The 26,397-nt window shown below is 34.0% G+C and overlaps 1 protein-coding gene across 1 annotated transcript in view; it reads right to left on the bottom strand.

The window, feature by feature from the left end:
• The window catches only part of LRP1B (LDL receptor related protein 1B), a 1,940,511-nt gene that overhangs the window by 196,214 nt on the left and 1,717,900 nt on the right, over positions 1–26,397 (bottom strand). The window contains exons 65-68 of the mRNA XM_023259298.2: positions 20,449–20,542; positions 16,850–16,966; positions 16,613–16,732; positions 15,081–15,200 (exon numbers count right to left, since the gene is read on the bottom strand). Coding sequence (XP_023115066.2) covers positions 15,081–15,200; positions 16,613–16,732; positions 16,850–16,966; positions 20,449–20,542 — 451 coding nt within the window. The remainder of the gene's footprint in view (positions 1–15,080; positions 15,201–16,612; positions 16,733–16,849; positions 16,967–20,448; positions 20,543–26,397) is intronic.

The following is a 26,397-nucleotide window of genomic DNA, read 5'->3' on the forward strand; positions in this document are numbered from 1 at the left end:
AGGGGATACACAGCACTTAAAAATGCTGCATTCTGTTTCATAGATCATAACCAAAGCATAGATGTGGGAAGGTTTCAGGGGAGAAATAAACAGCTGATTAATAGAACAGAAAATAGAACCCATGTAGAGAGATAAAAGAAAATGGAATTATTTGGCCTGGAGAAGGATGTGAAAGAATTTGAGAGTCCCTAAACAAAGGAATTTTACACAAAGGATAGTGTTAGGATATTCAAAATTTCTATTGGAAAAGACAAAAAGAAAAAAAAACAGACTTTATAGTATGAGGATTTTGTCTAGACATAAAGGAATGTTTGGTTGGCTTATTTACTTACTTTAGGGATGGTAGATGTGGCCCTACTTTAACCACATGACCTCTAATGACCCTTCTTCAACCAGAGATTCCATTATAACAATACATGGGCTTTAGATGGAACTGAGTGGACTTGATATTTTCAGCTCCATTCTTTATTGTGGTTTAGAAATGAATTCTGTGTTAATTCAGCAACATGTTTAGTGAACACTTTCCATCTGTCCATAAGATGTTGAAAATTACTAAGTCACAGCATTGAGCCAAGAAATGAAACCAAGTGGATGGATAATTCTGCACTATGAAGAGGTAGTAAATTATAATTGTGAAAAACAAATAGCATGAAAAAAGTTCTGGAATTTAAGGCTGGCATTGTCACCCCCATACCCCATACTGCTAAGTCTTGGATGATAATCATACCTTTAGTCAAGACTCACATATAATTACATTTGGTTTAACTATTCCAAGCTAGAGATTTTAACATGTTCATTTCTTGCACCTGTTTCAGTGCCAACAAATACAGCATTTAGTGCCAGAACTTAACTGTATCTTCCAAAAAAGAATCTGGACAATTTATGCCCAGTAGTCAATTACAAAGTTTTATAAAATTAGAAAAAAAATGCTTTGTTATTAAAGTTTTCAAAAAAATAAGAACAAAACAGTATTAATGACCTTCACTTGTGCATAGCAAAAATTTTTGAAAGCATACTAAGAGTGATATTAATATGAATAATTACTTTCTTCTGATAGCTACTTGTATTTTAACCAATTTAATATACATATTAATACAGTATATAGTTTATATATTATAATTATATAGTATATATTATATATAGTATATTAATGATGATATATAGTGCCATATATATATATATATATATATATATATATATATATATAGTTATTGGAAAACCTTTAGGAAGGAGCAAATAGTTTCATTTTTAGATCATGCTTATTCATTCAGTTAATCAAGAAGAGGACGATGTTGTTGAATGTGTGGTGTACTTGTCATAGATGTAAGCACCAGATAGCTCAAACAATGTATGAACACAGTGTTATATAGTATGGACTGGCTGATGAGAAAGTTATCCTCTGTTCAAATTTCTTTCATTTTTCCTAGATGCTTCATTATGAAAGTTTGGTCATGCAATGATAGGGCTTCTGTGACACTCAATAATCTCTCTTTTTAACAAAGAGAGAGTTGGATTTTGATATGCCAGCATCATACTAGAATGGAGTCAAACCAGAATTTAATGCCACTGTTTGTTCTCGTTGTACTTATTTTTATTATGACTTTTATGGCAAGCCAGTAGATTTCCATTTGGGGTCATGAACAATGGTTTGTCCTTCTAGGGAGGGTTTTTTTTTTTTTATCATGTTTTTTATCATGTTTAGAATAGACATTAAAGAAAGGTGATAATAAAAAACAGTCTGATTTTTAGTTGATTTATTATAGCTTTCAAATTGTCAATAGATAAAGCATCCTTTTATTGCCACTTCAATGACAAGTTCCTTTAAAAAGCTATTTAAGGGGCGTCTGGATGCTGGGTGGCTTAGTCGGTTGAATGTCTGACCCTTGATTTTGTCTCAGGTCATGAACATAGGGTCATGGGATCAAGCCCTGTATCTGGCTCCTTTCTGAGTGTGGATTCTCTCTCTCTCTCTCTCCCTCTGCCCCCTTCCCCTTCCCTGTCTCATGTTCTCTCCCCCCTCTATCTAAAATCAAAACAAAACAAAACAAAACAATACCTAAATCTATTTAAGTATGTATTCTCATAACTTTCCATTCCAACCTATTTAGGATTATTTGTATCTGTGTCCTAATTCCTTGCCTTATTATAAATTTAGGGCAGATTAAGGAAGCTCAATTGAGTAATAGTTAAGTATGTGGGTCTGGATCCAGATCCTATGGGTTCAAATATCTGCTCAACCGCTTTCTACCTGGTTGACTTGGGTAAAATAATTAGTTGCATCTTCTGAGTCTTATAGCCTTATCCAAAAATAAAAATAATAATAGTATGTTTTGCATAGGATTGGTGTGAGGATTAAATGATATAATATACATAAAGCTTAGTATAATGCCTAGCACATAATAATCTTTCAAAACTATTAATTATCCCTATTAGACTTCTTTGAATTCCCTGAGTCTCTAATATGGCTGCTTAGTTAACATATTTAATAGGTGTTTATTAATTTTTAAAATAAATGAATATTATAAAGATACAAAAACTAAGCTTAATTATATAAGCAAAATATTAAAAACAAAACAAACAACAAATTGTGCCCAAAGTATGTTGTAGGAAAACTAATTTTATGCAAGGATTTTAGCTTTTTTCTGCAAAGAATAAGAAATGTTGATATGAGAACCCCTTATTCAATTTTTTGCATAATTTTCAAATTTCCTATTGGTAATACACACACCTATTGGAAATATCTCTTGGTAATACCAATATTTTACATATTTCCAATACTAATTTTAAGATGTGTTATATGTATATATATACATATACATGTATATACATGTATATATCTCAAGCAGGCTCTGTACTGTCAGCTTGGAGTCCGATGTGGGGCTCGGACTCATGAAACCCTGAAATCATGACTTGAGCCGAAACCAAGAGTCGGATGCTTAACTGACTGAGCCACCCAGATGCCCCAGACTCTTAACTATAGAGAACAAACTGATGGTTACTACACGGGAGATGGATGGGAGGATGAGTTAACTAGGTGATAGGGACTAAGAAATGCACTTGTGATGAGCACTGAGTGATATATGGAATTGTTGAATCACTAGATTGTACACCTGAAACTAATATAACACTGGAATTCTGGAATTAAAATATTCTGGAATTAAAATATTTTAAAATCTAAGCTGCAATTACTTTTATTAAGACATTACAAAATAGACATGATAAATTCTGAAAGAAATATATGTATATATTTGCTTATATTTTAGGTGAATGATTCTCAATTATTTTCTCTTTGACTCAATGAAATAAATGTCCTTTATTGAAAAAGAATGGAATGAACTGTCAGAGTTCTAGGTTCATAAAATGTTTCATTATTCCTAAAGGTAGTTTCCTATACCTATATGATTCCCTGATAGTTAGTCACAGAAATTTTTACTGATCAGTGTGTCTTTATATCAAGAATATTGTGGTTTTAAACACTACAAGGACCAGACTAAAGATGCAAGCAGTTGTTCCAAAGGATTCCCTTCGTAAAGCAGTAATTATCAAGGCACTAGGTTTATGCTAATTATAAGAACTCTGTGTTTATACAAAGAACTTCTAGGATAGGTATTTATGAAGGAATAAAACATTCTAGCACCTATAGAGAATTTCTAGAAACAGATAGAAATATATATATGAGACATCTTTCTGTTATATTGATAGAGTTAACTAACACAGCTGTATGACCCTTTTATAGTAAAACCATAATTAATTGGCATTAAGTAATACATTGAATTTTCTGAGTATGTTTTATTTTTAGGATTCAGAAGAATCCTAATTACAAAGAAGACTAAAATATAAAGAGACTCCATATTTGGTCTTAAAAAACGTAATCTAGTAAGGTATTCAGAATGGGGGATCTGAAGGCATATATACTAAGTCATGTAAGAGATTTCTGCCAGTAATATCACCAAGCAGGTGACAGAAGAAATTAAATTAAGACCTTAGAAATGTCTTCAAAAAGTTAAAATAGGTTAGATGTCACTCTTCCAATAGCTTGATTAATTACAATTTTATGGTAAATATTTTATAACATTTAAACATATGTTTCCTGGGGTGCTTGGGTGGCTTAGTCAGTTGGGTGTCTGACTTCAGCTCAGGTCATGATCTCACGGTTTGTGGATTTGAGCCCCGCATCAGGCTCTGTGTTGACAGCTCAGAGCCTGGAGCCTGTTTCAGATTCTGTGTCTCTTTCTCTCTCTGCCCTCCCCCACTTGTGCTCTGTCTCTCAAAAATAAATAAATGTAAAAATAAATAAATAAATAAACAAAAAATAAAAATATGTTCCCAGAATTCTGATATGGAATTTTTATTTAGTCTTATATTCACCATTAAATACTTAACACACCCAATAATTGTTAATACACTCAGCTCCTGAGGCATTGATCTTAATGAAGTAAAACAAATTACCATACGTTTGTTTTAAATTTGATATTAGCATTTATAACAAAATGTTAATGCTAAATTCTATTGTTAAGATACCATTGCACATATATAAATATTTTGTAACTTCTTTTAAGTTTAAGATTGTATATTAACACATGAACTTAAATGTAGAGATCTTACTGCTTGAGTACAACATATAATTCACATAATCCAAATACTATTAATTAAAAATATGTTTGAAAACATATTAAATTTATTTGAAGGTCAATAAATGGTATCAGTTTGGATTTCTTCTCCTTTTTCTCAAATATCAACCAAAATCCAGTAAGTATATCAAAATAGGAAACATGTATACATGGGAGGTTTGCCACCTTCTTAGAACACAGAATTGTGAAGAATATAATCATATGGATAAGATGATCTATAGGGTAAGAAACCTCAGATTACAGGGTAGATCTGCTGTCTATTTCTCTAGCTCTTAAATACTGTTTAAGCTACTTCTTCCTTAGGTCAAAGGAAACTCATTATGAATAATTTGTTTACATTATTTTTATAATCTCTCTCAAGATTTTTGGATTAGAGAAATAGAAATATTAATTATAAGGTTAAAATTTTAAAGGACAGCAAAAATAAGTAATAATTTGCTCTGACATCTATAACCCAGCAAGAGGTAATAGAGTTCATTATCTCAGACTACATCCTACATCACCTCTCTCTCTACTCCTGTTATTTCCCACATGAACAATGACTAAGGAACCATAATAAATAGTGCCCTAATGACAGGCAAACTCCAGTCCAGAGCCTTGCATCACAGGCTTTGAATCTAAGACAGACAGGGGCATAAGTATGACTATCAGAATCATCACCTATGCATCCGTCCACAAAGATTACAAAGCCAATAAATGGTACGATTATAACTCTACAATAGGTCTTTTACTCTCCTTAATATATTATGTCCTGAAATGTTAATGGATGAAAAGGATACTCATTTTGCAAGCAAAATCTGATACCATTTGGATCCTCAAACTGATTTTAACATAGAAGCATAAATCTAAGTTTTCTTTACCAGTCGGTCATTTTACTTTTATTATCTATATGTTCCTAAATGAAATGACAGGGTTTTTTAAAATAGTTATTTAAAATTCTATGTATTTTGATAGAATAGAAACCCCAGAACTAGACCCACAAACGTATGGCCAACTCATCTTTGACAAAGCAGGAAAGAACATCAAATGGAAAAAAGACAGCCTCTTTAACAAATGGTGCTGGGAGAACTGGACAGCAACATGCAGAAGGTTGAAACTAGACCACTTTCTCACACCATTCACAAAAATAAACTCAAAATGGATAAAGGACCTGAATGTGAGACAGGAAACCATCAAAACCTTAGAGGAGAAAGCAGGAAAAGACCTCTCTGACCTCAGCCGTAGCAATCTCTTACTCGACGCATCCCCAAAGGCAAAGGAATTAAAAGCAAAAGTGAATTACTGGGACCTTATGAAGATAAAAAGCTTCTGCACAGCAAAGGAAACAACCAACAAAACTAAAAGGCAACCAACGGAATGGGAAAAGATATTCGCAAATGACATATCGGACAAAGGGCTAGTATCCAAAATCTATAAAGAGCTCACCAAACTCCACACCCGAAAAACAAATAACCCAGTGAAGAAATGGGCAGAAAACATGAATAGACACTTCTCTAAAGAAGACATGCGGATGGCCAACAGGCACATGAAAAGATGTTCAGCGTCGCTCCTTATCAGGGAAATACAAATCAAAACCACACTCAGGTATCACCTCACGCCAGTCAGAGTGGCCAAAATGAACAAATCAGGAGACTATAGATGCTGGAGAGGATGTGGAGAAACGGGAACCCTCTTGCACTGTTGGTGGGAATGCAAATTGGTGCAGCCGCTCTGGAAAGCAGTGTGGAGGTTCCTCAGAAAATTAAAAATAGACCTACCCTATGACCCAGCATTAGCACTGCTAGGAATTTATCCAAGGGATACAGGAGTACTGATGCATAGGGCCACTTGTACCCCAATGTTCATAGCAGCACTCTCAACAATAGCCAAATTATGGAAAGAGCCTAAATGTCCATCCACTGATGAATGGATAAAGAAATTGTGGTTTATATACACAATGGAATACTACGTGGCAATGAGGAAAAATGAAATATGGCCTTTTGTAGCAACGTGGATGGAACTGGAGAGTGTGATGCTAAGTGAAATAAGCCATACAGAGAAAGACAGATACCATATGGTTTCAATCTTATGTGGATCCTGAGAAACTTAACAGGAACCCATGGGGGAGGGGAAGGAAAAAAAAAAAGAGGTTAGAGTGGAAGAGAGCCAAAGCATAAGAGACTGTTAAAAACAGAACAAACTGAGGGTTGATGGGGGGTGGGAGGGAGGAGAGGGTGGGTGATGGATATTGAGGAGGGCACCTTTTGGGATGAGCACTGGGTGTTGTATGGAAACCAATTTGACAATAAATTTCATATATAAAATTAAAAAAAAATTCTATGTATTTTGAGTCCAGTTGGAAATTAAGGTATCAAGAAACTTAGATATTAAGCTTTACAACCTTTCTAATATATAACATATAGCCCTATGTTTATGTAATATATATTCTTATAAAATATTCAAAAATATTATAAATAAATTCTACTAATTAGAAGTCTAATAAAAATATCATAAATGATGTTTCAGGGTTTCTTACTTCAATTTACAAGTATGGAACAGAAACTGAAGTGGTAACCAAACTACTTTATACACACACCATATTTTCATAGGCTGGGACTCTGAATAAGATGATTGGTCCTCTAACCAGTTGAAAAAAGCTACCACTCCTATTTCTTATAGTGATAAACAATAATATTTTCTACACACAGATGCATTACCTATAGTACTGTATTGAGAAAAAGCACTACAAACTTTAATTCTATTTATTTTCACACACTAATATATAGTATAATCATAAAAACATGGCATCAAGTAACATTGAATAACCCCTGAAAATAAATGGTAATAATGTTCTTTAAGGAAATCACCAGTCCAAATGACATTTGAATAGAATCTTATAAACCAAAACAAATGCAACTATTTTGTTGTAAAGGTAGACAAAAAAGGCATTTTTTTAAAGTTCTACATTTCTTAACTATTTTTATAAAGTGTCTAATGCTTATTTTTCCCATATTCTGCTATAAAACTGCAAGTAGGTTTGTGTGCATGTGTGTGTGCTATTTTATTTTGCATTTTTAGAGAATCAAATATATTTGGCAAAAGTTGAGGGAAGCAATATAACAAGGATGAAGTTTTTCAAGCAAAAATATCACAGAATGTTAAATTACTGACTCAATTTCTTTTTAAAAAATATCAACTACACCAACCCAGTTCTTATTAAGCAAATATACAGTGCCTTTCATTACAAACTTAATTATAAACCTCACTGGGCAAAAAGCTATTTCCTTTCATGGCTTTTACAACAGATCAGTATAGAATCTGGAATATGTGGCATGCCTCCTGACTCACTGTGTGGGCTCCTTTTTAGCTTTGTGGAACAAAATTTAAATTTCACAATTTCCTCTTATTGTTGAGAAAGAAAAAAACAAAATAAAATAACATCACCAAATAATTGCATATCCCTTTGGTAGAGAGACAGTCAATGCAAGGAAGTTACTGAAGACAAGTTATAAAAAGACCAAATGTGTTCCTCTTAGACTATTAAAGGATTCACATGTAGGTCATTCATTTCTTCATATAAAAACTAGACAGTAATTTCCTAGTCCTATTCATATAGATAGGCTCCCCTTTCTTTCACTTTCTCATACACAGACATAAGACATGGAAGTCATATCCAGATTGATGTGGGACAAGCCAATACTACTGAGAAGATAAGTGTTACCCTGACCCAAATTTATCTCAAAAAGATGTCAAAATTCCAGGAGAAACATCTAGCATCATGTATATGACACAGTCAACAAAACTCAGGAGCGACTCTACGACACTACAAGTGACTAGTAGCTAGATAGATAAGCGTGAGACAGTTATTTCTGGCTCCTCACAAGATTTGGAGATTTTCAGGAGCACGTGTCTCTGCATGTCTTAGCTCAAGAGTATTCATCTAATAGCAGAAACTTAAGATCAGTTTGCAGCTCACCAGAAATGGAAACATGGAGGAAGCCAGCCAAGGCTATACTTCAGCAGTGGGTGGTGGGACCAGCACTCCACAGCACAGGTCACAATACAGGTGCAGATCAAACCAATCAGGCAGCAGAGACCAATCAGGCCCCAGAGAAATGGGGTCCTTCCTCCTTCCCACCTGCTAACATAAAGATGTACAATCCCACCCTTCTAAATATCTGAGATACCATGATGCCATGTGTTTGAAAATTTAAATCGGTCTCCCAGCAGCCTCCCTCAATAACAAAGTCCTCCTCCTGCCCCCACACAATAAGCCATGGTCACACAGTACGGAAGAGGGGCTTTAGGGTGTTCACATAATTTGTTTACTAATCAAAATAAAATACCGAATTTTCTGGTCTATATTTAAATTCAGGAAACACTGCTTAAAAACACTAAACAGTGTCTTAACTAAATACACGAAAGTGCACTATTTTCCAAGATACAGAATTTAGTGCATCACCCTTTCCTGCATATGTGAGCATAGAACTCCACTCCCGCCCTACCATGGATTATATTGAAGTCAAGGCACTAACATTTGCTAAATGCTATTTTAAGTGTAAGTAAATACATATTTTGAAAATAACTAAATTCAAATATCAAGAATTATTTTACTGGGGCGCCTGGGTGGCGCAGTCGGTTAAGCGTCCGACTTCAGCCAGGTCACGATCTCGCGGTCCGTGAGTTCGAGCCCCGCGTGGGGCTCTGGGCTGATGGCTCAGAGCCTGGAGCCTGTCTCTGATTCTGTGTCTCCCTCTCTCTCTGCCCCTCCCCCGTTCATGCTCTGTCTCTCTCTGTCCCCAAAATAAATAAATGTTGAAAAAAAAATAAAAAAAAAAAGAATTATTTTACTGTGGTATAGCCACCAAAACCAGAAATTCTCTCTTCAAACTCGTTCCAGGGTCTCCATCCAAAGCCTAATATAGACTGTAGGGTACACAGATTTCTGCCCCTGGATATTGTCACAACTGCTTTGAGTAAACTTTCATGCAAGCTGACAATCAGAGCACCTGAGCAGGAAACTGAGACTTCATGGTGTCTATAGCACAGATTGTATGAAAGGTGTTATGTTTTATTTGCCAATAAATGTGTAATAATTGTAACATGTAAAAAAACACCTTCAGTATAAAAATGTGTGATTCACATTAATACACTGGAATACTAGAAAATGTTAAGCTTCAATTTCCTATTGAAAATACAATGAAATTTATGTAAGCTTTTAAGATACTATTAACTGTCAGGTATATATTAGTAAATACATACAAATATAGTTAAAAAGAACACATGTGAATAATACACAACCACTTCAGCAGAGGGGAAAAAGGGAAGGGGAGAGGATAAAGGAGGGCTTTACATGTTATTGTAGTGATGTCTATGTTTTAAAAGAGATGCCTTAAGAAAAATGTTAAAAACCTATTAAAAATGATAAATTGCTTACTGTGTAACTTTCTGTATAAGTCTTCATGGGTAGAAGTATTTTATAATTTAATATTCGCTTGCTTTAACTTAAAAAAAAAAAACATGTTCCTTATGTTCTTATAGCTTAAGTAAACAAATGCAAATTTCCTCAACAGAAATTTAAGTGAAAATAAAAGGATCCACTGATCAGTTCTTTTTTAGTTTGAATGTGTTCAGTATCATGTTGGAAGAACCAGGCTGCACAAAGCACAAAGCTAATGTAGGAAACTCAAGTTCGTCTCATAAGCCCTAGTTAGTGTGATTATAGCTAGCACATTAATTTGAGATAATTAGCCAAGCGGTAGGGAATAAACCAAAACTGCTCTAAAGCCGCAAATGATGCTGAAGCAACTTGAAAGCAAAAATTCTAGACGAGGTGGAGGGTTGCAAGAGAAGAAAGCAAGGAGACATGACCATAGGGAAGAGCAATATGGCAGAACAAACAGTGGATTCCAGAGAGCTGGGGTGTGAGTATGGGGTTGACCAGCAAGGCCCAGATGGAACAACTGATAAAAAGAATGTTATACAGACATCTAGGGAATGGAAAATCTGAACTATAAACTGGGAAGAGAGGACATAATGGAAAGACCTGGATTCTGATATCATCTTATTAGAGTCAAATTGTAGAAAAGTTTCAACTCTAATTACAAAGCAGAGCATGAATCTAGTACAGATTTGTCAAATCCTCAAATCTGCATTTCCTTCCTAAAATAAACAATGGCAGGCAGAAGGTAAAGAAAGTTTGAAATTGAAATTTGGAGTGAAAATCCTAGGGCTAGTACAATTTGAGGTATTGCATACATTTTGGTCAGGCATTCAAATCTGGTGTTTGTCCAATACTGTAATAACTAATGAACAGCCTTCCAAGAATAGTCAACGTTTATAATTTAATAAAAAAGGTACATATCTACCTTTTCTAAAGCTTATTTTTCTCTGGGCATATAGTAAAGAAAGAGTGAAATACCTTCCAGTGAAAAGATGTAATTTTATAATAGCCATTAACTCAAAACACAATTGAACCTGTCTTCCCATGAATATAAGCATAGCACAGATTTAAATCTTTACTTACACAGAAATGGAGCTAAAAGATGTTTTTAAAATATTTATGAATTTAAACCCAAATGTGCCAAATGTAGTTTTTACAGACTCATAAATTTAGTCATCTCAAAAACTTTGTGTCATAGGATAGGAAAATATGTAATTTAATTTTAAAATTCGTATCCATTCTCACCAAGACTAAACTATTGGAGTAAGACTCCTAAACTATATGTAGTTTATACCTACTCAAAGTGATTTGAGGCTTCCTTAAATTCTAGATTACCATAAAATTTTTACACATATTGAATATTAGTTGTTAAATCTGCATTACTCATCAGAACTCAAAAATTACACTGGGCAGAATTCAATAAACATGGTATTCCAGTAAATATAAAAATTAAATAATTTTAAAGATATTTATACATTAAAGGTATTTTAATCCCCTATACTGCTTGTGTATTTGGTTTTTTTTTTTGCAAGTTATTCTGTAAATTTATTTGTAAGCTTTCTTAGGCTTTTTCACAGTGTCTCAGTGACCCTGTGTCCCTACATTGGTATTGTTTACAAAATTTAAAGAGAAAAAGGGGGTTGTGGGTGGCTCAGTTGGTTAAGTGGCTGACTTGGGTTCAGGTCATGATCTTGTGGTTCGCAAGTTTGAGCCATGCATTAGGCTCTGTGCTGACAGCTCAGAGCCTAGAGCCTGCTTTGGATTCTGTGTCTCCCTCTTTCTCTGCCCCTCCCCTGCTTGTGCTCTCTCTCACTCTTGAAAATAAATAATAAAACATTTTAAAAAAATAAAGAGAAAAAAATGTGTTTCATTTAGGATCTATCAAGGTAGAACACATTACAATGCTAGAACTTTAGAGTTGATAGAAGCCAATTAGATATAAAGCTATAGACAGATATTGCTTCTGAGAAATAAGTTGTTAAGAGCTAGGTGAACTCTAAGAGTAAAGCAGAATCTCCCTCTAAATTTAGCATTGGACCAAGAAAATACAGAAGAAAACTGCAATAAAAATGAGTTACACACAGAGGTTTTGTAACAGAGAACAGGCCAGTCACTCAACAGCACTTCACGCGAATCTACTCTACATTGTGCTGGGCCCTCAACATGAGAAACGTTGAAACTTACCTTCTATTCTAGACAAGTTCTGTTCCCACAAAGGAACACAGGACTCAGATTCAAATAATAAGGCCTTAGCTTGATAGGGTTAATTTTAAGAAGTGTTTTTATTTGCTTGTTTTTTGTTGTTGTTGTTTTTTTGCTTTTCCCTACTCAACGCAAGTATTCTGCAAAAGTGTTAACAGACATAGCAAAAATACACGGCATTTCTATTTTTATTGAGGACAGAACAAAGGGGAAGGAGCTAGCCTTTTTAGCCCACCAAGAATAAAGATTGTGAAATGGTACACTAAAATGTGATATAGAAGTTTTTTTAATTAAATTAGTGCCTGCCACAATAAAATTTTATAGTGGTCTAAGGCAAATCTGATGGCCACCTTCTCATCTCTTCTCTCCCTCTTACTGTATGTATGTATGTGTTCGTATACTGATCTGGAACTTATGGCAATGACTGTGGCTGGGAGAAGTCTATATAACTTTAAAACAGAAAACATTTAAATATTTTTCTCTTTACACAGAAAGAATGAAGTGGCTTTATACCAAGTCTACAGAGTAGATGCTTTAGTGTGAAAAACCTTGGATTCAAGTACCAGTTCCACCACCTGCAAGCCATGACACTTGGGGTAAGTTATATAACCTCCTTGGGATTCATTTACCTCATCAATAAAATAGGGATAGTAAAGAGTGTCTGGGTGGCTCAGTCAGTTAAGAGTCTGACTCTTGATTTTGGCTCAGGTCATGATCTCAGTTTGTGAGATCCAGCTCTGTGTTAGGCCCTGCACTGATAGCACAGGCCCTGCTTGGGATTCTCTCTTTCTCTCTCCCTCTCCCTTTCTGAATCTCTCTCTCTCTCCAGAGCCCTTATCTCTCTCCCCAAATAAATAAACTTTATAAAAAATAGGGATCAGGGCACCTAGATGGCTCTATCAGTTAAGCATCTGACTTTGGCTCAGGTCATGATCTCATGGTTAGTGGGTTTGAGACCCACGTCGGGCTCTGTGCTGATAGCTCAGAGCCTGGAGCCTGCTTCAGATTCCATGTCTCCCTCTCTATCTCTCTGTCCCTCCCCTGCTCATGTTCTGTCTCTCTCTCAAAGATGAATAAATGTTCAAATTTTTTTCAAAAAAAATAGGGGATAGTAGAGAGATTACATGAGTACATGACTATAAAGCGTTTAACACATATCCTGGGCTATATGGTAAATACCAAATACATATTAGGCATTACAGTTATTATAATAATTGATAATTATCAGTTTGATTAATATAATCTGCGACAATAGTTAAATAATATCAAAGTAAGGAAGAACAAATTATAGATATTCCATAAAAATATTCATATAGCTAATATAAGTCATTATTCCTTTTCACTTCAGTAAACCAAAAATACACAAGACTAGCCATTACTATGAAAGAAAACTAGCCAAGAATATAAACTAGTCTGTAAAAGACTTTGATAATTGTTAGGGACAAATCAATAATGACTATACTTCAGGGCTTTGTGAATTGATTATGAAGACCAATTCTACAAAGTGGTAAATGGGGTTTCATGATACTGTAGTAAGTTATTTTGGTTGCATGTTCTGAAGACACAGTCACATGGAAGACAGTATTAGGAAAAACACTTAAAGACACATGATTGTCATTTATTACACATATGTCTCATGAATGTTGTGAAGAAGTGGAATTTCAAAGAACACAATGGGTTTTCATTATCTTCTTTTTTCTCAGAAGAGGTAATTAAGAGCAGTGTGGAATATAGCAGATGCATTTAACCCAATTTTGGCTCTGAAAGTCTTGGACGTCCTACCTTCAATTTGGAAAAACTTTGTCTTTCTTAATCAATTACCAGATTAAATAATTTTTTGCTTCCCCAACAATGTCATGTTTGGTGTATTCACCTACAACATAGCCTTGGTTACTGTTTAATAAATGTTGATAAAATGAATTACACATGACAACCACTCTTCATTTCTGTCTTTCCGTTGACATTTTCAAGATAGAATCGAATGTATTAAACAAAATGAGTATGTTCTCCATTTCTGCAACATTAATTAATAAATAATTCTTATAAATAAAACAACTGATCTTAAGTAAGAAAAAAAGGTTCAGAAACAAATGCCAACTTAGGTGATTGCTGTCATCTACTAAAACAGAAAAGATACTTTTCTTAACTTTCCTTTTATTTCATTATGTTTATGAATGGATAACAATCATTGAATGAATGGAAAACCATATGTATTTAAGCAAAAAAAAAATGAAGTCTAGAACAATAAAAAGGTAATGTCTTGGGGCGCGTGGGTGGCTCAGTCAGTTAAGCGGCCGACTTTGGCTCAGGTCATGATCTCACGGTCCATGAGTTCGAGCCCCGTGTCAGGCTCTGTGCTGACAGCTCAGAGCCTGGAGCCTGTTTCAGATTCTGTGTCTCCCTCTCTCTGACCCTCCCCCGTTCATGCTCTGTCTCTCTGTCTCAAAAATAAGTAAATGTTAAAAAGTATTTTAAGGTAATGTCTCATTTTTTCTATTCATTAAATGCTAATACCAAGTGCATACTCTAATACAAGATGATGGTTTAGCCTACCTTTTAGATCCATCTTTTTAGAAATAGTTTTGAGTTATATTAAACAATATTACTCTTCTGCCTTACCCTTCTATAGGCAAAAACAGCTAACCTGAGATTGTTGTTATAAAATAGCTAATCTGAGGTTGTCATGACTCTGCGAGCACAGAGACAAAACTTTCTCATGCAAGACTTCAGTTTCATCAGATTTGTGTTCAAACCCCTTTCACTGTGACTATGTCAGATGGTGACACAAATACAATAGGAAAGATCCAGGGTCACAAAACACTCACCACAGTTGGCCTCATCTGATGCGTCCGCACAGTCTGGATCCTCATCACAAACCCACAGCTTGGAAATGCAGTGTTTAGTAGTTTTACATTGGAAATAGTCTGGAGAACAGCTGTTTTCAGCTTAAGAGGAAAAAATCTATTAAAATGTAGTTTTGAACAAAGACAGACACTTTATCTAAAAAATAATTAGACAAACAAATGTTAAGGATAGTCAACTGGAAATGTAGCATCTTTTAATTAATAAGGCTCTGAAGGTGAAGAGTTTTAACTTTCATTATCTATAATATATTCCAAATGTCCTTTCCAGTATAAATAAATAAAACCTATTTCTGTAATGATACATTTGATAAAAATCAGAATTTTCAGAACCTTACCTTGATTAGATATATTTTGAAATTAATTTTAAAAATAAACAGTTCAGAGCCTTTTGGAATAATGTTACCAGATAAATAAGAGTAAGAATTCACACATTCACATTTTTATACATAGAAAACAGACTAAATCAGAAGGTATTAGTGAATAAGGAAATAAAACTTATCAAACTCTCTACTTGTGTTGAGTTTTTGAGGGAAGAGGAGAACATCTGACTTACACTGTAAACTGCATCACAAATCCTAGTCAGTTTAATGGATCAGCTCCTAGAATGACTAACCATAAAGAACTGGTACTGACTTTATTCTGAATGCACCATCTTAATCAAATTGCTGGGTGACTGCACATTATTTACTGATAAAAGTTTTAGGGGAATAAAATAAAACTTCAGCAAGACAGGAATGTTGACAGCTATTCTGTTGAAACCCTGAAAAACTTGACAGGTACTCTATTGTTCAGATTCTGGTGTGTGTGTGTGTGTGTGTGTGTGTGTGTGTGTGTGTGTGCATGCCTGTGTGCCTATGTGTATATATGTACATAATATAAACTGTTTGTCTTCCATTTAATCTGATTTTTGGTGGGGGATGGAGACAAGGGGCAAAAAGAACAGAAGATATTTTACAATTATTCTTTGGAGTATCTTGTTGAAAGACATTAAATAGAATATTATTTACAGTTTTTAACAAATAGTTTTGTTAGGTTATTTTGCTCATCATACATTCAATATGTATTTTATGGGGAAAAAAACAATCTCAATTAATGGACTTGATTTCAAGTAACTAATCAATAGAAGAAAATTATCTGTAGCTTCCTACTGTGGCACACACACACAAAATCAGTTTATGAACAAAACACCACAGTCACCTGTAATGTTGGTTTTGCTGCTTCTCTTAAGGATGATGTGAATGAATGCATGTTGTTTCCTGTTTGCCATAATCTTCAGGTAGTTTTCTAAGTAAAGACCACCATGTTTTAATTTTCTCTATATTCTTTATAGAGAGCTTCTTAAATAACCCATCCCAATAGATACCTATTTGGAGCTATTTGCCCATAATTGGTATTATGTTTTTCTACACCGTGTGGTACATAATAATAATTTTTAGACCATTTCAGTTGGGACTCAGAAGTAAGATAAGACAGAACATTTTAAGGTGACTTACGACAGTCCCTTTCATCTTCCTCATCCCCACAGTCATCTTGTCCATTACATCTGAGATTTACCGGGATACATTTTTGGTTCTTTGTACACTTGAACTGACCTGACAGGCAGACATGTGTGTCTAAAAGATAGAACAAAAAAAAATTTGTGCTGAACCTGTGTCTGAATTTAAATCGGCACACACATAATCAGCTAAGAATTAGATTTATGTTCCTTAGTTAAGAATTTAATCACCTACCACAGTTGAGTTCATCAGAATTGTCTCCACAGTCATTCTCTCCATCACAGATGAAAGCAGGAAGAGCACAGAGTCCAGTTCCACACTGGAATCTGCCTGGCTGACATTTAAATTCAGCTAGGGAAGAAAACATACAGGTATCATCATCAAATGCCAATCTTAGCTCATGCCTTCTTAAAAAGAGCTTTTCTGACATTAAAAATATTTATTATTTCATTATATTAAACATATTCTAGAGCACATTGTGGATGTCTCACACCTAGGTAGCTATTAGAATCAGATTACAGTAAAGCTAAGCTGTGAGCAACTCAGATGACCTCCAGATTACATTTCATAAATTAACAGAAATTAATTCTATATGATAATGCATTTTGCCATATTTTTGAGTTTATATAAGAAATAATGATGAGGTGCCTGGGTGGCTCAATCGGTTAAGCATCCGACTTTGGCTCAGGTCATGATCTGACGGTTGGTGAGTTCAAGCCCCTTGTCGAGCTCTGTGCTGACAGCTCAGAGCCTGGAGCCTCCTTTGGATTCTGTGTCTCCCTCTCTCTCTGCCCCTCCCCTTCTCATGCTCTGTCTCTGTCTCTCTCTCTAAAAAATAAATAAACATTAAAAAAAATTTAAAGAAATAATGATGACAATAATCATAATAATAAAGTGGGATATACTGAGCATCTACTCTGTATTAGACACTGGGCTAGGCCCTTTCACATATAACTACGAATTGAATCTTGTCATAACCTCCTTACCTCCCCATCACCATGACCATTTTATAAATAAGGAAACTAGTTCTCATGGATATTAATTATCACCCAAGGATGTACAAGTTTCAAGTGCCAGACCTGGAATTGAGATCCAGATCTGACTCTGAAGTCTTCTCACAATCTATGTTGCTTGTAATGAAACACTTATCTTTTGACTGATGATCCTAATGTACATTACTAATCCACTGACTTTAACATAATTAATATGCTGCTTAGTTGTTCAAATAAGTCAACCAAATACTAATAAGTGATATTTTAAACGTTCTTCGGAACATTAAGTATGCTTTTATATTTACAATTAAAAATTTCCTTAACATTAAAAAATAACTCAATATATGCTTGACTTCTATAGAAGTGAGTTCTCAAATGTTTAAACTAATTTAACTCCAATCTGTAACATTTATTAGTTAATTACACTAAGTGTTTAAACTGTGTGATACTTAATTTTCTCACATTCTAAACATGTGAATTTCCTCTATTTCCTGTTGCTTCATATATGATTTTCTTGAATACTCCTTTGCTACTGAACCAAACTTCCCATAAGAAGGGTTACAACTATCAGAGGAGTTTCATGCCTGGGAAATAACTGGGAAGCCATCTGACTTTTAAATATGTCTCTAGAATGGTCTGGAAAATGAAATTACAAACTTATGATGCCAGAGAATTCATGACGCATCACTCTTAAACACATTTATTTAAATAACACTATTGAAGTTTGCAAGTAGGTGAAGCTGGGATTAAGCTTTCCAGTCTTTTCAGGTGAAATTCTAGATATCGCCAGCAACCTAGTCCCTGCAAATTTTGATGATGCAGCTATTCACAAATGAATTCTAAACACTCCACAGACTCATCTACATCACTCTCCACCTCACCATAACTCTTAAAATAAAGCTTCATGCCTACAGATGTTCAGTGCTGTTAACCTGTCGACTCCAAGTAAAAGATCATTTACTAAAAGATCACAGAGATAATGTAACCAATAAAAACATGTTGAATTGGTATTTAACCAGGATAAGGATGATGCAGAGACTCTCAGATACCAGATGTCTCTTTGGTTCCCCTCAAAAGACATTAAAGTTATATTTGTTCACCATGCAGTCTGAAAGTGTGTAAATGTGAAAAACTTACTATACTAAATCTTTGGTTAATTTTTCATATCAGTATGGTGATAGCATGATATTCCAGTCAAGATTAAAATTGGAACTCAGGAGATGCATATATTTTAGAATGGAAAGCATTGGGTGCCACTGACTGTAACTGTAGGTCATTATGGTGGTATTTCCTTAGAGAACATATTAGTGAATCTGGGCAGGGGAGGTCACCTTAATATGAGGACTGATTTAACATATTCATTCTCCTTTATTTCTATAAATTACAAAGTAAGATGCATTAAATTACCATATTGTAGGAAAATTTACTTTATCACAGGGAAATTAATAACTTCCTTTTAATTAGCAAATCTTGGTTGTTCAACAATGTAATTTCTTGTTTCTTTAATAGTCCTTTTAATTCAACAACTTTAAAAAAGAATAATTCAGGCATTATAGTATACCTATCTCACATAGATATTACTTTCATATATTGCCTATCATAGTGAAAACAAAAACTGTATTAAAAACTCAAAGACCAATGGACATTCCAGAAACATGAAGAGACTATTAGAAAACCAATGACTTCTGTATCTTTTTTCTTTTTCCTTGAATATACGGTTTCTTGCTTTCAAAGATACAAATGAACGATGTGAAACAACTTCAAATGCTTTATACACTTGGTAGTGCCCAAAGAGATGGAATCCATCTCATCTAAGTAACTATCTAGATACCCTAAGTTTAAAACAGTTTTGTAATTATGTGGTGGAAAGTTCTACATCAGAAAGCAACTAGTTTACTAAGATAGTTTACTGTCTTTCTTTAGTGCAAGCCTAAGGATCTTGACCTCAATTGTCAAGGCCAAATCATGGCAACTATCCACTGAGATTTGAGGGAATCATGATTGACTAAAAGCCTCTAACTTGACAGGACAGTACTGGAGTGACCCATGGAGTGAACTATAAAAGTCTATCAAGACAAAGTTTATTGTGTGTCCGTTACAACCGAAGTTACCAGTGATACCTAAATGTATATGTATATACATGTGCCCTATATATATATATATATGTGTATATATATATATATATATATATACATATATGTATGTATATATATATGTATATATATATACACACACACACATATACAAACACATGTGCATATATATGTATGTATGTATGTATGTATGTATGTATGTATGTATATGACACCTAACCGTGCCAATTACAGTTTGAGTCAAAATATAATTGGTAGTCATTTTAAGGCAACTAATAAGAGCATACTAAATTGCTAAAGAACAAACTAATGATTTATATTGGAAAAATCTCACTTTCAAGGAATTTTCAGTATTTTAATACTGTCAGAAACATTGAAAGATTAATCCCTTAAAGTAAGATTTTAGTTATTGAGTGGAATTCTAAAAACTTGCCCAGGTTTGCTTCTAATTTGGTGACATATCCAGTCAAAATCATGCTGAATGTTACTATACTGATCACTACATGAGTGTAATTATACTACAAGTAAGAAATTTTAAGACAAAACAATAACACAAATTACTGACAGCATCATTCTAAATGCAATAGTTAACAGAGACATACCCAAGATATTTTAACAATTTTTGTTACATTTTTAAAAATTTTGGAAAAGCATCATAAGGAAATATTTAAGGTCTTGCTTTAATTTTCAAGAACTGGGATTTGAGGAACTCTTAATTCTAAACTCCTACATTCACTGATGTACTCACGACAGTCATCAGGTTCGTCAGATCCGTCGCCACAGTCATCCACAGTGTCACATTTCCACCAGAATGGAATACATTTATCAGTTTTGCAACGAAACTTAAAAAAAGAAAAAAGAAAACGAAGAAAGGTTGAAGAACCCTATCACCATATACAATAAATATTTAAAAACTCACCAGGGCTAAGCAGCCTAACCTACTCTCTTGATACAAATGTGAACTGTGGTGGTCTTAGAGCATTCCACAATAATGAATAAATGCACAACAAGCAACAAAATGATCTGCCAGGAAAGCACAATGTTCAGGAAAACCTCCCGGGATTTCCAGAGCACAGACAAGCTTACCCATTTACATATTATCTATGACTGCTCTTGTACCATAACAACAGTGATGTAGTTGCTACAGAGACTACATGGCCAGCAAACTTAAAATATTTATTACCTAGGCCTTTAGAAGAAGCTTGCCAAATGATGAATATGGATAAAAATCCATAGAAATATTAGGAAAAGGTATCCAGAATTAATTGAAAAGTTGAATTAATTTAGTTAATTTGATTTAAGATAATTGAATTGCATTTTCTTAGCAATCTTAGACAATTTGATTAATATCAATCTGTCTCTGTTCCTTAGTCTCCAAATGAGGAGCTTAAGATAATCTGGATGATCCTTTCCAGCACTGTCATGCTGTGATTTCATGGAATTTTCTGAACACACAGCCTTTAGCCATAATCAATATCTGTCCACATAAATTTTAAGGGCACTTCTTTAAAGTACTTAAAACCAGTAAAGTTTTTTTCAGGTTTCAAAATTCTTAATAAATACACATGATCTTTTAGGATAAATAAAATAAATTGTCATAACTAAAAAATAGGTACAAAAATTGCACTAGAAAGTTAAATAGGCAAGGAAGAGTTTATTTAAGACTATGGCAATAGAGGAGAGAGATTGCACTGAACTTCACTGACACAAAATGCAGGGAATGGGTTTAACCTAAGGGATAAACCAATGGAAGAGTATAGTCAACATGAGTAGACTATCTGCTTAGTGGTACTTATCAAAAGTGGGCTCCTACCTTCCAACAGAGACTGAGACAGGCTTGGACTATCTTTTCTGATGATTACATTAAAAAAATTTTTTTAAGCTTATTCATTTTTGAGAGATAGAGCATGAGCATGAGTGGGGTGGGGGGTGGTTGGGGCAGAGAGGGAGGGAGATACAGGATCTGAAGCAGGATCAAGGATCTGAGCTGTCAGCATAGAACCCAGTGCAGGGCTTGAACTCATGAACCATGATATCATGACCTGAGCCGAAGTCGGATGCTTAACCAACTGAGACCCTGGTACCACTTGATGATTAAATTTCTATGGGGTGGTTCCCAGGTCCTTGAGGAAGATATTGCTGGGCTATAGAACTGGCAGAAGGCTGGGAGAAAATTTACATCTCAAAGGGGCAGAGAAATAATTCACAATTATAAGTTTTCTAAGGTAAGAGCTCTAAGAAAAGTGATTCAGGGGCCTACGGTCAGGAAGAAACCATCTCAAGTTGAGGAATATTAAGGCTATTTTGGTCAATGACTTACCACCCCGTATTACATCTTCCTCTACAAAGCCTGGCAAAGAACCTAGCAAATAATAAATGTATCTAATTTATAATGAACAGTGGCATGTCAAAAAAGAAAGGTAAAAAAAATAAGGTTCTAACAGATTTTTTTGCTGAATATTAATTTTTTGAATATTATATTATTTTTTAAAAATAGAAACATTGAAGAAAACTGCTGTAATGAAACTTGTTCTCAAGATTATCCAAAACACTATTCACTGACATATTTATTAATGTATTTTATTTGTTCTGTCATCCTTTCCATTTAAAATAGTTAAAAATTATAAGGAAAATAACAATTCTATTACTTAAACAACATTTCTTTTTAACTCCTTTTTTTTTGTCACAAACCATCAAGTGAAAGATTAACAATAGAGAAACTAGTTGAAAATGTTGTATGATAGCATTTACTTATAAGCCATTTAGCACACAAGTAACTTTTTGCTAGAAATATATTTCAGAAGGTTGTTATTGGATTTTTTTAATAAAAAGGTGAACGGAATTCCAATTCTCATCCTGAAACAGGGGTTATTTTATTCTCATAAAGAAAATCACACTTTACATACAAAGCATACATGTATCTAAAATAATTGGCATTAAAAATTTACAGTATTAAAACCAAGCAATAAAGTTTAGCAAATTTTTTCCAGCACTATCAAATTATTTTTGTCTTTGTTTCAACAGAAATTCAGGGAAAAGCATGTATACAAAATTTATCTGGAATTTAAAATATTACTTTGATAATTTTCTAAAACTTATTAGTTTTCTTTCTGAAGTGTTTCTGTTGTAATTCTCATGTGAGTGACCTGAACGCAAGGTGACATTTATCTTAGCATGCTGTATGCCAGACAGATATGTAACAGAGAAAACTACAGCCTAGGTTTAATTTTGTTGAATGAATTGGATTATTAGTAAGCTAAAAGTATTAGGGCGTCTGGGTGGTTCAGTTGGTTAAGTGTTGGACTCTTGATTTAGGCTCAGGTCATGATCTCACAGTTCTAAATTCAAATCCCACCTTAGGCTCCCCACTGTCTGACAGCATGGAGCCTGCTGGGATTTTCTCTCTCCATCCCTCCCTCTCTCTGGCCCTCCCCTGCGTGCGTTCTACACATTCTCTCTCGAAATAAATAAACTTGAAAAAGAAAAAAAGAAAAAGAAAAGAAAATACTATTACTTTCTTCAAGTAAGAGAGAATTTGATGTTAGCCTTTGCTGAAGTTCTTTGGATATCATGAAGTTGATTAAAGGCAGATTTACATTATTTTGTTAAATAAGAGAGTGATTTTTTTCCCCAGTAGCAAGATGGGAGGGAATAGAGCACTGTGAATCCAAGGCAAGAGCTGACTGTTCAACTGATTTTCTCGTATTTGCTTAGCCTGTGGTCATGTCTGTGGTGGTTTTCATAAATTACCACAGGAAAAATATTACCTTTATAGATAGTGACTGTCTGGGGATATAAGGCTAACTCTGAAAGCAATTGCCCTGAACATTAAACATTTCCAGTCATTACAGTATATCAAAGTACATTAGTAAGAGGATTTCATACCTCCTGAGTACATTCATAGTCTCCCCAATCAAGATTTGAAAATATCTAAAATACGTATTTTAAAACTCACTACATATGCCTGATTTAAATAAACACCAACTGTTGGAATTATATATGATATGACGATTGTTCTTGCCATTTCCTTTTTAATAAGAACATAAAAAGGTTTTGAGCTAGGAGAAGGCCAGGGTAAAATATACTTATGATGTTACTTTTTATGCTAATCAACATTTTATTCATTACCCTCAGAGGACGATTTCTTCTATTTTGTGTCTGGGCTTCATTTTTCTCATACTTAAATACAGTAACTTAAAAAAGATAAATGCTAAATATAAATATAAAACATTCTTCATGGTAAATGTTCTCCAAGACTAATATCTTCATAAAATAAATTGTAAACTGCAATTATCACCCACAAGAAGAAGCTATAAAGAAACTACTAGATACACGTCTATTAAAATGGATACAAGTATAAAATGCAAATCCTGCATACACAAGTGAAGTTTACTTGTGATAGAGAAAGTCTCCATTTAAAGAATAAGTAAAGTTATTTTTAATTAATTCTTTATTAGGAAATAAAAATAATTTAAATTTAATATTTGAAGTAATAAATGATATAAGAATTGGATTTAATCTTGATTTTTTAATAGATTTTCATGTTCGTTTTAAATTCTAATAGAATTCTTACTGGTATGATTTGTCTATTTTATTTTTCTAAAAATCAGTATCATTCAAGGGATATATCATTGGTTGCATTCATTAGATGTTAAAAAATAAAAATCTTTGGGTAAGATAGATTTAAAATGTAACATTTTGGTCAGAATGTTTAATAGTATGATTCTAAAATGTCTATATTATTTGCTTCACTTCAATTTCAAACCTCACTAAAAATTGTGTTTCTATGAACCGACTTTTCTGCAAGAAGTGTACAGTCGATAGTTTCTTTTCTTTTCTCACTGCATCAGGAAAAAATCAGCAGCAAATGGTTGCATAAACCATAAGACTTGCTGGGATAACCACTAAGGGATTGCATTAATGGTTCTTCATTAAGTTTTTCATAAAAATGAAAAAAATTAAGTGACGACTCTTCAGGAAGTACTGATGACAAAAAAGATATTGGACCCACTATTTGGTTCACTGTTGTTCTGTCTTGTTCTTGAATTTTTAAAAAAATTCATGTAAAAACACTATTGGGGTATTTTAATGTTGTAAATATTTTCATCATGTCACCATTGATACCAAACTGGGAAATAATTTAATTACATGAGTAATTTTTTTCTGGGTATTCATTTCATTGATCTGATTTTTTTTTGTCACTGAATAAGTATAACTATAGGTTATCTTATATAATAATTTGAAAGGTTTTATCCCTTTTATGATTATATAAAGGCTGATGTTTGACTCCCTATGTCCTACTCTTTGAGGTATTCCTCTGGGTGTCAGGCAGCCTTTGGCTTTACTCTATTTCTGGCTGGCTCCTGAGGCTCATCACACTAGAAGTAGGGTAGGCAGGCATCATTTCTACCAAGTCACCTAAGACCAGTGTTACCTCAATAGAGTGACTCATGAACCACTCCAGAACAAAGGACCGGAGGTTACTTCAGAATAACCTGGAGTTTAAGCAGGAGATTTGTCTAAACTAAACAGCACTAACAGGAGTTATTTTTAAAAATATTTAAAAACCGGGTGCCAGGTTGGCTCAGTCAGTTAAGCATCGACTTTGGCTCACATCATTATGTCACAGTTCTTGAGTTTGAGTCCCACGTCTGGCTCTGTGCTGACTGTTCAGAGCCTGGAGCCTGCTTCAGGTTCTCCGTCTCCCTCTCTCTCTCTGCCTCTCTCTCTCAAAAATAAATAAACATGAAAAAAAAATATTTAAAAACCTGTGATTTCTCCCTTAAATTTTCTCTCTAGGAATAATTAAATTGCTTATTTCATGTCTCACTGTGACTTAAATATCTAGTTCTCTAAAGATAATGTATTTTAGTTACACAAACAGGGGACTATAATTAGAACACACTTTGTAAAGAAAGAAGAAACTGTGACCTGTGCTTCCAATTACACATCAGAACCTCCTGATGGCAGCTGACACTACTTGCACAAATCCCCTTAAATATATTTTGGTTGCACTCACTACAGGGCAAGGGCAATAACAGCACTTACTGTGTACCAAGACTTTTTCCATTGAATCGCCAAAATAGTGGCCTGGATATATTTATTACATTTCCATTTAAAATATGAGAAAACTGAGGCATCAACAGTCTAAATAACAAACCCAGGATAAATTCAGCCAATTTAAGCAGAGTCAGGGCTACAGTCACAGTGAATCTGGCTTCAGTGTATGTGCCTTAACCTCCACACATACTGCCTTCCTCAAAGTGGTCTGGTCTTCTGCATTTATACCATTTTTTAATGGTGATACTCATAGTGATAACTTGAGAAGCTGGGTGAACTCGTACTAGCTTCTCCATTCTGAAAATAAGCACATCCTGAGAGAAATTCAGTGTTGTGCCATGAATTAACTGCTAGAATTAGAAAACTAGCAAATTCAAGACACAGAATTCCAAGAACAAATTTAGTAATTAAAAAAAAATCATAGTTTCTTTGACAATTTTATCTTAAATAACAGAATGACTCAAATATAACAAAATTAAATCTTATAATGTCATATGACTGTTACCTAAAATTTGAAAGTAATAATGTTAAGTTCATGCAACTACCATCGAGTAGAAATTTTAATGCCTTTACTGAAAACAATTACATGCTGAAGAAAAAGAGGTTTTAGAATGAAATTATTTAGATCATATAATAT

Source organism: Felis catus, chromosome C1 (genome assembly GCF_018350175.1).
Source record: "Felis catus isolate Fca126 chromosome C1, F.catus_Fca126_mat1.0, whole genome shotgun sequence".
NCBI lineage: Eukaryota > Metazoa > Chordata > Mammalia > Carnivora > Felidae > Felis > Felis catus.